At 46.0% G+C, this 13,848-nt stretch overlaps 1 protein-coding gene across 1 annotated transcript in view; it reads left to right on the forward strand.

Annotated features, from left to right (window-relative positions):
* Positions 1-13,848, forward strand: part of TMC1 (transmembrane channel like 1) — a 654,455-nt gene that overhangs the window by 63,637 nt on the left and 576,970 nt on the right. The window contains exon 3 of the mRNA XM_078677802.1: positions 13,368-13,458. Within this exon, the coding sequence (XP_078533928.1) occupies positions 13,368-13,458 (91 nt within the window). The remainder of the gene's footprint in view (positions 1-13,367; positions 13,459-13,848) is intronic.

Below are 13,848 nucleotides of genomic sequence, written 5' to 3' on the forward strand. Positions count from 1 at the left end.
CTATCGCCTAAAAGCTATCGCTAACATCAGTTAGCGACAGCTTGCTAATAGGGCGGTAGAATTATCGCCAATTAGCGTCCAAAAACGGCCGCTAAATCGGCGATAATTGTCTATCGCCCCCCTTGGTAATATGCCCCAATGTTTTTAATTTGTATCCACATATAAACTGCTTCCTGTGGGTGCAAATGTATGACTTTCTGGAATTTCTGACCGTTTCCAGAAGAACCCCCGGAAAAAAGAATTTCTATGTGTATGTTACAATGAGGTTCAAGAGCCATGACAGTGTAATTGTGTGTTTTATAAAATTATGCTTGGTAATAATGTTCTTCCTTCTACACAAACCTGTTAAACTAAACCTCTATCAATTCCTTTCCTATAACGGAGAGAGATTTACACTTGTCCTGTGCAAGAGTAAACGGTTTACCATTTACAATGAAGTAAGAGGTCGGGGATGGTTTGAGAACACACACATAATGTAGATAGTTTAAAAATCTCCCAAAACTTGCCATGAAAACCCCGTTATGGAAAGACCACTCACCAACCTTTCAGTGGTATTTACTAATTTTCATTATTACAACATTGTCAGATAATATTGTGCACGAGTAAAATGATTTACAACTGCAAGGTCGACATTTGCAAATATCCTGCACTAGTGAATCAGGTCATCTATATGGTTAAGTCAGTCCTACATACGTAAATGGATAAGTGAATTGAGACCCAAGAATTTACCCATAACAAAGCATGATCGCTATATTATGAAACTGCCTACTTTAAGATGCCTCTTGGTTCGTAGCATATACTCATGGTTGTCTAGTCATAATACTTTACTAAATGTAGTGTTGCTGAGTATTTACATGAATTTTTCAAAGCTAGCATTTCTATTCAGCCTTCACAAGACAGGAATTTGCAAGTGGAAACACTGGTCACAAAACATATGTTTTCAATGATCTCATCAATGTATAGATGCCAATAGGTAACCATGCTTAGATACTTTTGAATTTCCCAATGAAAGATTTGCTTCTGGTAGGAGTGGTTGCTAGGTATGGCAAACCGCTTTTGCTCCTCTGGTTGTTTTAGACCAGTCACCTATGGCTGCATACCCATTGTGGCCTCAAGTTGTCTGCCCTTGGCTCATGGCATGGACTCAATGAGTGTATTTCTGTTTGCTGTCATCTTTGGCCTTCTAGATATGTCTTTAACAATTATACATGGTGGTTACTGAAATGCCCAAGCAAAGTATTTAGGAGGTCCGCAATGCCTATCTCATGTATCTCTCGCTTTCTCTTGCTTACTCTCCAATGCTACTTGTAGGATATTAACAAGTTACCATTCTTGGAGTACCTTTGCAATGCAACATCTAGTAGATGTTTTGACATTCAACAAAATCACTTTTCAGATTATTCTAGAGAGCATTTAGTCAGCCTCTCTTTAAGTAAGACTATACGAAGATCTGCATTCTATTCTGCAGCTGTATAACCTTGAAGCAGACCCAGTAGTTTTGCCACCATGTGCTTCCTTCTACTATCCTTCTACCTTTTCACCACTTTTATTTGCTAGAGCTATACAGATCATTCCATTGCTTCTGACTGTAAAATGGCATCAACACCCAATTCACGCTTAGCCTAATTTATGTAAGCCTTGCACTGAATTAGGTCATTTCCCCACTTCTAAACTTTTGCTCAGTGCCTTTCACTTGTCCCTAGAGTGGCTATGGTTTTCGTTCCTACAAGAAGGCCTATAGGTTGCTTCAAATGTATGCCTTCCTTGTCACTATTGTATCTAAATGTATTCCAGTAATCTCCATTTCCCCTCACTTCTTTGGACATAGTTTTGCACCAGTGCTATTCTTGAAGTGCCACTGAGTCCATGGCAACAGATATATGTTGCCTTGGGTATGCCATTAGGTCTTCTAGTTGACTGTTTTTCTTAGTCTTATAATCTATAGTGACAAATATCCTTGCTGGAACAACTAGTTTGAGGTGGTCCTTCTTGATATAAATACCCTGAGAAGTCAGCAAAAAGGTCAACATTAATGCTCTGTTAAGTATAAGAGGCCTATTCTCAAACTGCCCTTCACTTATTTGGGAAAAGTTACTAACAGTAACTTTACTCTTGTAATTTACACTCCACCTCCTGAATTTTAAGGGTGGAGACATGTAAGTCTATTCTTTGTAGTAAATATACACTAGTAAATTGTGAATAGCCAAAAGTAGTAAATTTACTATAAAGTGTAACAGTAAAGTTACACGTATAGCTTTTACTCTTGTCTAAGATTTCTTTGCGAATAGGTCCTTGAGTGCTGTCCTTTGCACTGCCTATTGATTTTGTTCACTATGTTGATGTTGAATATGGCATGGTATGCTCTCCTTTCCTAATAGGGGATCTAAATTTCAAGCAAAGTTTGAAATTCAGTTTTTATAAATCTTGGACAACCATGAAGTCAATAATAGCCCCTTTCTTTCAATCCTTATTGGATTTTGAAGAAACGGCCAACTTCATGGCCGTCTCTTCATAGAAAAAAAGTTTGACTCTTGCCAGGAACTGTGGTTATCATATATTCACTTAATTACCAAATTGCAACCCGATTGTCACAAAACAAGTGCCACTGCAGCACATTTTTGGTCTTAACGTGATTCCCAATATTGTGTCTTTATTGATATCACAAGACAAAAATAGGATGTCCCTGTATTCTAATATCAAAATCAGAAATTCCTTACGTAGGACCGAGTGTCTAAATTAATCTTTCACATCTTATTCCAGAACTTTCTATGTGAGTGGCATCTTGTGATCTATCAAACGACCCCCTTTTGTACCCCTATCAAACGACCACAACATATAACAGCTAAGTTGTTTATACTCTCTCAAAACAATTTATTGATCATGAAAATATTTAAAAACATACATATGAAGCTATTACTAGCTTCAATCAATATCGTAGTACTCCTCCCACTGGGGGTTACACTCTAAAAAAATACCAGTTAAAAACTTTATTCAAAAGAAAACAGTCAACGCAGTGTTTCGGTGACACCTTCAATCAATCAATCAATCAATCAATCATATCATTTGTATAGTGCACTACTCACCCGTGAGGGTCTCAAGACCTGGGGTGGGGAATGCTGCTACTGCTCGAAAAGCCAGGTCTTGAGGAGTTTTCTGAAGGTCAGCAGGTCTTGGGTCTGTCGTAGGTGGATGGGGAGGGTGGTCCAGGTCTTGGCGGCGAGATGGGAGAATGATCTGTCGCCAGAGGTTGCTCTTCGGAATCGGGGGACTGTGGCGAGGTCAGCAGAGCGGAGCTGGCGGGTGGGGGTGTAGAAGTGGAGTCGTCTGTTAAGGTACGTTGGTCTGATGTTGTGGAGTGACTTGGGTGCGTGGGTGAGGAGCTTGAAGGTTATCCTCTTGTTGACCGGGAGCCAGTGTAGGTCTCTCAGGTGGGGCTTGATGTGGCTGAGGCAACAGATATCGAGGATCAGGCATGCAGAGGCAATCTGGATGCATTGGAAGCCGTCTCAGGAGTTTGGCCGAGGCTCCTGCGCAGAGGGCACTTCCGTAGTCCAACCTGCTGCTGACGAGGGCCCGGGTGACCGTTCTTCTCATTTCTGTGGGGATCCACTTGTATACTCATAGACCTGTCCGCGGCTTTCGACACGGTGTCACATACCATCTTGATAGACCGACTAGCCACGGCAGGGATAACCGGAAAGGTACTGAGCTGGCTGAAAAGTTTCCTAACAAACAGACGACAAGTGGTCACCCTGGGCCAGTTCAGATCAGAAGAGATACCACTAAACTCAGGCGTACCCCAGGGCTCATGTCTGAGCCCGACACTTTTTAATGTTTATATGGCTCCCCTGATTACCCTTCTATCATCCTTTGGCATAGCCACCATCTCATATGCGGATGACACACAACTCATCCTAGTGATGGAGGACGAAACCAGCGAAGCAGAGGCCAGTCTTAAAAACTGTCTAAAAGCCATTTTCCACTGGCTGAGCACGAATCACCTTACATGCAATTCGGGGAAGACCGAGATCCTACCTTTTGGAAAGGGAAACTCATTCAACCCAACACTGTGGTGGCCAGAAGATGCTATCGCCCCCCCTAACACAGCCAACGCAGTACGAAACCTAGGGATAAAATGTGACCCTTCCCTGAGTTTCCAACAACAAGCAGTAGCCGTGGCGGGGACCTGCTTTGGCATAATAAAAGGGCTTAGGAAATTCTTCGACCTAATCCCTTTCGCAGCGAGGAAGATGGTGGCAGTAGCCCTCATTACCTCTCGCATCGATTACTGCAACAGCGTATACGCAGGAACAAATAGGACAGTCTGCCACAAATTACAAATGGTGCAGCATGCAGCGGCCAGACTAGTGTTGGGATGGAAAAGAAGGACCTCAGCCACGATAGCTATGAGCACCCTGCACTGGTTGACAATACATAAAAGGATGCTGTTCAAAATTCTGCTAATCACCTTTAGGGCTTTCAACAGAACAGGACCCAAATACATCGAAAACATGTTCCAACGGTATGTCCCCTCCCGATGTCTGAGGTCCCAAGGTGACAACCTCCTTACCATCCCCAAGTTTAGACTCAAAACCAGGGGATGCAAAGCCTTGGCAGTTTTGGGGTCCAAAGCCTGGAATACACTACCACCCCCTTTCCGACAAATCCTCACAGAAACCACTTTCAGAAAGACCCTCAAAACCTGGTTCTACACCTTATCTGACACACAATGTAAAAACATGATTTAACACCCCTATCATGACCTGCCACACGAACAAAGTCACCTGTTTCGTTTACACTCTGAAGCGCTAAGATGCTCCCTGGAGTGTAACCCGCGCTATATAAAAAACAGTTGCATTACATTACATTACTTGTAGATCCTGCAGAGCATGCGGAGGGTGTTAAAGCAGAAGGAGGAGACGTTGACCTGCTTAGTCATGGAGAATGTGGAGTCGAGGATGACCCCTAGGTTGCGTGCGTGGTCGGTGGGTTTTGGAGCTGTTCTCAGTGTGGTCTGCCACCAGTAGGCGTCCCAGGCTGTAGGGGTGGATCCGAGGATGAGGACCTCCGTCTTGTCCGAGTTCAGCTTCAGTCGGCTGTTCCTCATCCATTCAGCGACGGCCTTCATTCCTTCGTGAAGGTTGATTTTGGCGGTATGGGGTCCTTTATGAGGGAGAGGATCAGCTGAGTGTCATCGGCATAGGAGATGATGTTGAGGTCGTGCAGACGGGCGACGTGGGCGAGCGGTGTCATGTAGATGTTAAACAGAGTTGGGCCGAGGGATGAGCCCTGGGGTATGCCGCAGATAATCTCGGTGGCTTCGGAGCGGAAGGGGGGAAGGTGGATGCTCTGTATTCTGCCAGAGAGGAAAGAGGTGGTCCAGTCCAGGGCCTTCTCTTGGATCCCGGTGTTGTGGAGGCGTGTTCATAATGTGTGGTGTCAGACCGTGTCGAAGGAGGCTGATAGGTCCAGGAAGATGAGGGCCGCCATTTCTTCGTTGTCCAGCAGGGACTAGATGTCATCGGTGGCGGCGATGAGGGCAGTCTCTGTGCTGGGGTTTCTGTGGAACCCGGACTGGGAAAGGTCCAGGATGTTGTTCCCCTCGAGGTAGCGGGTCAGTTGTTCATTGACGGTCATCTCGATGACCTTTTCCCGGGAACGGGAGCAGAGAGATGGGCCAAAAGTTCTTGAGGTCCTTGGAGTCAGCCTTGGGTTTCTTGAGTAAGGCGTTGATCTCGGCATGCTTCCAGCTCTCTGGGAAGGTTGCTGTTATCGAAGGAGGTGTTGATGACTTTCCAGAGATGGGGTGCGATGGATGTGCTGGCTTTGTTGAAGATGTCCGGAGTGGATGGTGTTCATGATCTTGATGGTGTCGTCATCATTGATGTTGGTCCAGGAGAGCAGGTGGTTGGTGGGGATGGTGGTCGTGGGGGCGGAGGTCTCAGTGGTTGTCGGGGTGGTCGTGGCGTTGAAACTGTTGTGGATGTCTGCGATCTTGCGGTGGAAGAAGGTGGCCAGCGTGTAGCACAGGTCTTGCGAGGGTGGGACGTCGTTGGTGTTGGAGCTGGAGAGTTCCTTCACGATGTTGAAGAGCTCTTTGCTGTTGTGCACATTGTTGTCTAGGCGGTTTTTGAAGGAGGTTCTTTTGGCAGATCTGATGAGGTGATGGTGTCTGCGGGTGGCGTTCTTGTGGGCTGCGTGGATGTCCGGTTTTCGTTCACGGAGCCAGATCTTCTCCAGCTTTCTGCAGATTTGCTTGGAGGCCCATAGGTCTTCAGTGAACCAGCTGGCTTTCTTGTTGGTATGACTGTTGGAGGGTTTCTTGATCGGGGCAAGGGTGTTGGCGCAGTCGTTGATCCACTGTCTGAGGTTGCGGGCGGCGGTGTCGGGGTCAGGGTCGGTGGGGTTGATGGGTGGGCTCTGGGCGAGGGTGTGGTTAGCGGGTCTTCGGTGACTTTGCTCCAGCAGCAGCGAGGCATCTGTTGGGTGTGGTGGAGCATGGTGGGTTTCTTGAAGGTGAAGTGGATGCAGCGATGGTCGGTCCAGTGGAGTTCGGTGGTGTGGTTGAAGGAGACATGGGGGCTTGCGGAGAAGATGGGGTCAAGCGTGTGACCGGCAGGGTGGGTGGGTGTTGTGACGAGTTGTCTGAGTCCGAGGTTGGCCAGGTTGTCGATCAGGGTGGTGGAGTTGGTGTCATTGTTGTTCTCAAGGTGGAAGTTCTGGTACCTGATGAGGATGTAGTCCGTGGAGGCGAGGGCGTGTGTGCTGACGAAGTCGGCGATGGAGTCGCTGAACTGTGGTCGGGGTCAGGGGGATTTGCAGATGAGGGTTCCTCTGAGGGTGGTGTTGGGGTCAGTGTGGATCTGGAAGTGCAGGTGTTCAGCGGTGCTGAGGGTGTTGTTGGTGTTGGTCGAGACTCTGAGAGTGTTACTGTGGACGATGGCGATTCCTCCTCCTGCTCCATTGGTGCGGTCCCTGCAGGTGATCTTGTAGCCTTCCGGGACGGCTATGGCTATGTCGGGTGCCGAAGCGGGGTTCAGCCAGGTCTCCATCAGGAAGGCGACGTCTGGGGAGGTTGAGTCGAGTAGGTCCCAGAGTTCAGCGGCGTGTTTGCGGTCGGAGCGGGTGTTGAGAAGGATGCATCTGAGGTAGTTGGGTTCTTTTCTGGTTGGCAACATGGTGGGGCGGATGCTTGTGAAGCTGCAGTGCCGGCAGGTGAAAGCTCCTTGGGTGCGCTTCGGGGCGGCCAGGAAGCAGGTGTGTGATCGTCCGGTGTTGAGTGCGTGGAGGGTTCTAGCATTGTAGCGGTGTCGGGAGTCGCAGGGTCCAGGGGTCCTGGCGCTGGGCGTGGTCCATGCGTGGCCTCCATATGAGGGGATGTGGGAGGGAGGAGCAGCTGGGAGGCGGGAGCTGGGCGGCAAATGGGATTGCAGGGGGGCAGGGCCGTAGATATGCAGCGGCTGGAAAAACGAGCGGTGGCCATGGGAGAACTGGGCACAGGAAGGAAAAACAAGTTTAGGCAAGAAAATAGGTACAGGCACAGAGGAATAAATACAAGTCTGGGCAAGAAAGCAAGTACAGGTACAGGGGAGTAAAAACAAGTCTGGGCAAGGATGCAAGTACAGGCACAGGGGAATAAAAACAAGTCTGGGCAAGAAAGCAAGTACAGGCACAGGGGAATAAAAACATGCCTTCACCTTCTTCAGGACTAACACAGTTAGTGGCTGTGGCTTAGGCCAATCTGAGCTGATTTATTTAAACGCTAAATTGTGTATTGTGTTATATTTGTCTGATGGCTTTTGGATTCTAAGTATTCCTTGGTGTATTCATGAAATATTGAATTGAGAGTGCTACACCAGGAAACAGGGTTTTGTGAAGCTACCCCAGGGTGGGCATTTTGTATGTATGTTGTGAGAATGTATGGATGGATGTGAGAACTAGGTTTATAGATGTATGATTCAGACACAGTATGTATGTTGTATATAGAGTATGTATTTTAGAGAGTGAATGTTCAGTTCAATTCCAAAAGGGGCTTCTAAAAGAGAATTGATAGCGTCTTTCATTGTTTAGAGTTTTTGAGTAGTTCCATAACAAAAATGCTTTGAAATATTAAGAAGTGTGATTAAATAGATATAAATAAAGTTTTTTGATTCAATTCCAACGGAAATAGTGGTTTGTAAGGGCAGCTGTTTTATTCGTTGCTTCTCAAATTGATGGTCAAAGAACAGTGCAGCATTGGCATTTAGCTTTGTTTAATGTTTGTGTGGCGTGGCCTTGCTGCACATAAGCCAAACCCTTGGTGTTTTCTCCCTTAAAATCTCAGGGCATGTAATGCCTTGCCTGTAACAAAAATAAAAAGGTTTCAGAGGCTTCAAGCCAATGAAATAAAGAGTTCAGAGTAATCATTTTGTTTGAACTCGTTCTAAAAATATTTTAGTATGAGTCGAAGTCCAACAAGAAGCTCTCAATAAGGGTGATGAAACCTACCTTGCATGGGGGTCATTCTCAATTATCTTCACTCCACTATGTTTTAAGGATGACCTTGGTGATTATCGAGACCAGGAGGAAATTCTGTCATTACATATCCTACTATATCTTGTGCACAACGTCACTTCCAGTAAGAGTGAAATGTCAGAAACGATGCACTGGAGCATTTAGTTGAAACACTTCATCCTGCTTGTGCAAACTGCAAAGTCAACCTGGTTCCTGCGTCATGGTTTCAGGGGATGTCATGGCATTTTGCTGATGTTTTAGTTCGCTTTGATACTCTCACTCTCCTTGCCAAGCATTACTGCTCCCAGTTGGTTTTGTTAGGGCTGTGGTTATAATTTTGTGTCAGAGGTTCCCCTACCAATTTAATAAATCCACATTGTTTAAGTTAACATATAGTTCTGATAAAATCTCTGCTCAACCCCTGGTAGCTTTACAACATGCAGCAGGCAATCCCCAGAGAAGTACGTGCTAAGTTCTAGCAGTAACAATAGTTTCAAAGTAGAGAACACAACTTAATAAAATTCACAAATCAATTTAGAAATATAGATAAAAATGTAATGAGCAAAATGACTCCAAGATCGTCAAAATAGGCTAAGGGGACTTTAGTTATGATTTTATAAAGTTTCCTGGGAAAACAGGACCAAGAAAATGGAAAACTGCAATAAAAGAGACACCAAACAGGTTGTCCCAGGATTCACCTTTGGAATTAGGGAGAAATAAATCAACACATCAAGTAAAGTGATTCGAAACTGCACTTTCAGGTAAAAAACTATTTTTACGCTGGAAAGTTCCCCTTAAAGTTGTGCCAATACTGCTTTGCACAGCTCTTCACTACTTTAAGTCAGGGGAGAACTTCATGGGTTGTACTCGGGCATTTCCATGCTACCGTCCTTGGTTATTGAAAGGTAACCCTTTCAGTACAAAAACTAAGCTAGTCAGCAGACACACCTTTGCAGCACATATATATTTGCAGTATGTTGCAAGAGTGTGTGAGTGGCGCTAAGCAGCATTTGTGTGAACCAGCGCTTGAGAAGAAAGTAGTGAAAGATCATGTTTAGTAAATAGGGCTCTGTTTTTCTCTCTCCCTCTAGCGCAATGTAGCAAAGCAACTTTGGTTTCCATGCTGTGTTGCCCTATTTTTTATTAATTCTACTTCCAGCATCCAAAAATTGAACTCAAAATCTTCCAGTTGGGTGGGGTTCGAGGCTGTTTTTGGCAAGGGTCCCCCGAAGTTGAATATGTTGTCACCCAGCTGTTGCTGAAGCAATTGGTTTTGGCATAAAAAGTTCAGAGAAGGACAAACATGGATTTCCTAGCTTCTAAGGGCCCTTTTTTTGTGTCGTCATTTTTTATTGGATATCAGAAACACAGTAGTACGACAAGCGCACGGTATGAAAAAAAATGGAAATGGCAACATAGTTGATACATCAAAGGGGGGAGGAGGACCAGTGAGGGGAGACGGGAGGTGTTGGGATGTGGGAGTGGGGAGATGAGAGGGGGGGAATTTAACAATGTAGAGAGACACATCATCAACATAAACAGTGCGGCAGATCGAACAACTTGATGTAGGACACTTGGCTCAGTACAATGGGCATCAGAAAGGGGGCACCGGTCATTCCCCCTGTTGACAGCTGAGGCAGTGGCCTCAATTCGCGGATGCTCTGGGTGGGGGCGGGGTCGCAAGTCAGCTAGGACCTCAAGATGTAGGAGGAAGCAAGAGCGAGAGAGAGCGGGGTTGGGGGCTAGATGTAGGGGGTCCCCCTGTTGGGTCAGAGTAGGAGAAGCATTATGAGTCTCTGGCATTAGCAGTAGGTACTGAGGGGGGAGCAAGATGTGCTGTTATTGGAAGGGTGATTCTGTGGGTCAATGTGGGGGGAGTGTCAGTACTGCTGCATGGGCAGTATACCTGAGGAGGAGATCGGTGCGCCAGACTGTGAATACGTGGTGGCGGCTGCCCATACCAGATCTAAGGCCACGTTTAGGGTCAGATAAAGCATCTGCCTTGTCTCAGTCCACGGTTTGACCACATGGTGTGTAGTCACTGTTTTAGATGCTAAAATCCTAGAGTGGGACAAGGCTGTAAGCTGTATCAAGGTAGAGATTCACTGCAAGGCCTTGCTTTCCCAGTTTTTAGTGCTGCCAAAATCTGGTTTTTTCGCCTGCCTTGGGTGCAACCTCATTGGGCAAGCCTCGCCACTCTTTCCCAGTACTTGAAATGTGGGAACAATGAATTAGTCCAAGCTTTTTATATGTACTATTAAAGTCTGTCATGCAGTGACTAGGTCATCGGAGCAGGCTTCTAGGAACCAGTCCTCACACCAGCCAGGTCTTCTGCAGAGAACATTCCTTTGTTGTTGACCGGCCATTTTGAAAACAGGAGTCCTTCTGTTTTTTTTCTGTATCTAAAGCAGACAAACAGGATTTCAATGGCTTGACCCTTGGAGTTACCCAGTCCCTCAGTGCAAGCAGAGGTTAGGAGTCCTTGGGTATTTGAGGCCTTGAGCGGATCCTCTTCTTCAAGCAGGAGTCAGGAGTTTCCTTGCAGGAGGGTCCTCCTCTTCAAGTGGAGTCTTACCAGGTCCAGGGGTGTGATGAGTATGTGATAATTGAGTGAATGGAGAAATTCTACTACCCTATTGGAAATTGGATCATTAGTTGTGTGGCCTGAACAAGCAATAGGTCCACATTCCTCAGAGCCAGGGCCTTTCCCACCAACGTTTTATAGGGGAGCCCCCTTCTGTGTTGATTCCAGAAGCCTGGGCACACTTCTTTTTTAACACCTTTGCTGCAGCGCGAATTCCGCAACTGTGCTGGGAGTTTCCAATCTCGGGCATGGCTCGGACGGCCCCCGGCCATCGTGCGCACATGCCCACTGTGAGCGCGAAAGAGGTTAAGTGGACTTGGGCAGGCCCACCCCTGGTACAGTGTGACACCTGAGTGATTGATGCAGATTCTTCAGCCCCACTTTTTATATTTCCTCAGGAGCTGAGTGAAGCACTATTAATGGATTCCTTTGTCTGGGGAGGTCTTTGTTGCTGCTGCTGGAGAGCAATGTAATTAACCGAGCACAGTCACCCTGGGCTCTGATCCTGAGCTGGGCTCTAATCCTGAGCTGAGCCGGTGACAATTCTGGATAATCCATAATTTGAACAGATATCGTTGTGGAACTTGCAGATTTGATTTTCTTGCACAGGTTACACCTCATTTTGACGGATCACTGGTCTCTGTAGGACAAAGGGAAGCAAAACTGCACTTCAAGGCAGTTTTCTCCCCATGTGTATAATAAAGTGTCACTTTGGACAAAACAGTAACTCACACTGACTTTCTTATTAAGACACCACACTAACATTATAAGGCCTATCACAGTCTTGCAGAACCCTCTCTTCGCTAGGCAACCTATGCGCAGTTACCAGGCTGTGCATGGCAGTAGTCTTCCAATAAATTAATAAAAAAATAAAAAACGAATTTGGTTGCGCGCGCTGCATTGCATTTGGCAATGCAGCACGCAGTAGCGGTCGGTGGTGGGAGTAGCTGCTGGGGGGTGATGTGGGGAGGGGAGGGGCAGGTTGGGGGGTAGTAATCTATGGATTACGGAGGATTACAGGTAAGTACACATGTAAATAAATTAAAAAACAAATTTTGTTGCGGGCACTGCTTCCCCAAATGCGATGCAGTGCACGCAACCAAATTCGTTTTATTTATTTATATGTTTACTTACCTGTAATCCTCCGTAATCCATAAATTACTACCCCCCCACCCTGCACCTCCCCCTCCCCACATCACCGCCCGGTAGCTACTCCCACCACCAACCGGTACTGGCAGCACGTGCAATGTAATTCGGTTTATTTATTTATTTGTTTACTTACCTCTGTTCGGCTGTATGCTATAGTTTACTACCTCCCAGCCTGCTCCCCCACTGCCCCGCGGTACAAAAGGGGGTGGTGATTGACGGAGCATCGGAACCAATCAAACACTCACACCCAGTCAACAGATCTGGGTTTAACCCATCACCGTTCTTTAGCCCACTCTGCCACCTCAGTTCAGACATGGCCATATGCAAATCAGTCTGAGCCTGTGCCTCATGGGAACAGTCCAGCCCGAACTGCCAAGCCATGCCTTCCCTGGACCGGAAACAGGCTTCCTAGGACCGGTTTCTGGCATTTCAGCCGTCTTCAGCCAGGCTTGCTCGAATCCAGTGGCAAAGTAAGCAAGGGACTCACGTCTGAGCATACCCTGCCAACTTATGGTGAACAAAGCGGTACAAAAGGGGGTGGTGATGGACAGAGCATCTGAACCAATCAAACACTCACACCCAGTCAACAGATCTGGGTTTAATCCATCACCGTTCTTTAGTCCACTCTGCCATCCCAGTTCAGACATGGCCATATGCAAATCAGTCTGACCCTGTGCCTCATGGGAACAGTTCTGCCCGAACTGCCAAGCAATGCCTTCCCTGGACCGGAAACAAGCTACCTAGGACCGGTTTCTGGCATTTCAGCCATCTTCAGCCAGGCTTGCTTGAATCCAGTGGCAAAGTGAGCAAGGGACTCGCGGCACTCCCCCCAGTAGCCGCTACTGATCAAACTTTCACAATCCACAACTTACTTGCTCTTCTGAGGTGCCATAATTTAGCTGCATCATTTTGCTAGTACTGTATAATTAATTAGAGTGAGTTCTTGGCTGTAAGTACTTTAAATAAAATCCCCTTAAATGACAAACAACATACTGTGTTCATTTTCCAAATGACAAAATACAACATGAAAAGCAAATTTGATTTATTTATTGATTTAGTTGTTGTTTTTAGCTTGTCAAAACTAAATGTAATCAATAGCTTCATTGCCCTCACAAAATAGTTTTTTTTCTGTATTCTCTAGGGATGCTCAGCTTTTTGTGGAAAAGTTTGAAGGTGCACTTGGTAAAGGAAAGGGGAAACAGTTTTATGCATACAAAGTGATGATGATGAAAGTAAGTGCATTTCTTTCTTCTTTATAGCATTTCTTTTCAACGTTGTTGTGTGTAAAGTCAGGGAGCTTCTACTTAAAGTAAGTGTAGCAACACTCCTTAGGTTGGTGATGTCCAGGGTCACTGAAATTATGCAACAGTGAAGGATCAAATAATGCAACAGGGTTGATTAGATTATGAGGGAAAGAAAATGATGTGGACTAACGTGACACATTTTGTGATAGCATTACTTCCTTATTTTGTAACATTTACATGTTAACACTAACTGGGCAAATGTTTCACCTTATTAATATCAATTTAATACCCAACGATGGCAAGAAACAATTGAAAGATGAGTCAAGCTCTGCAAAAGGCCATCTACTGCACGGCAACCCATGTAGCTGCGTTTTTAGT

Source organism: Lissotriton helveticus, chromosome 2_1 (genome assembly GCF_964261635.1).
Source record: "Lissotriton helveticus chromosome 2_1, aLisHel1.1, whole genome shotgun sequence".
In the NCBI taxonomy this organism is placed as follows: Eukaryota; Metazoa; Chordata; class Amphibia; order Caudata; family Salamandridae; genus Lissotriton; species Lissotriton helveticus.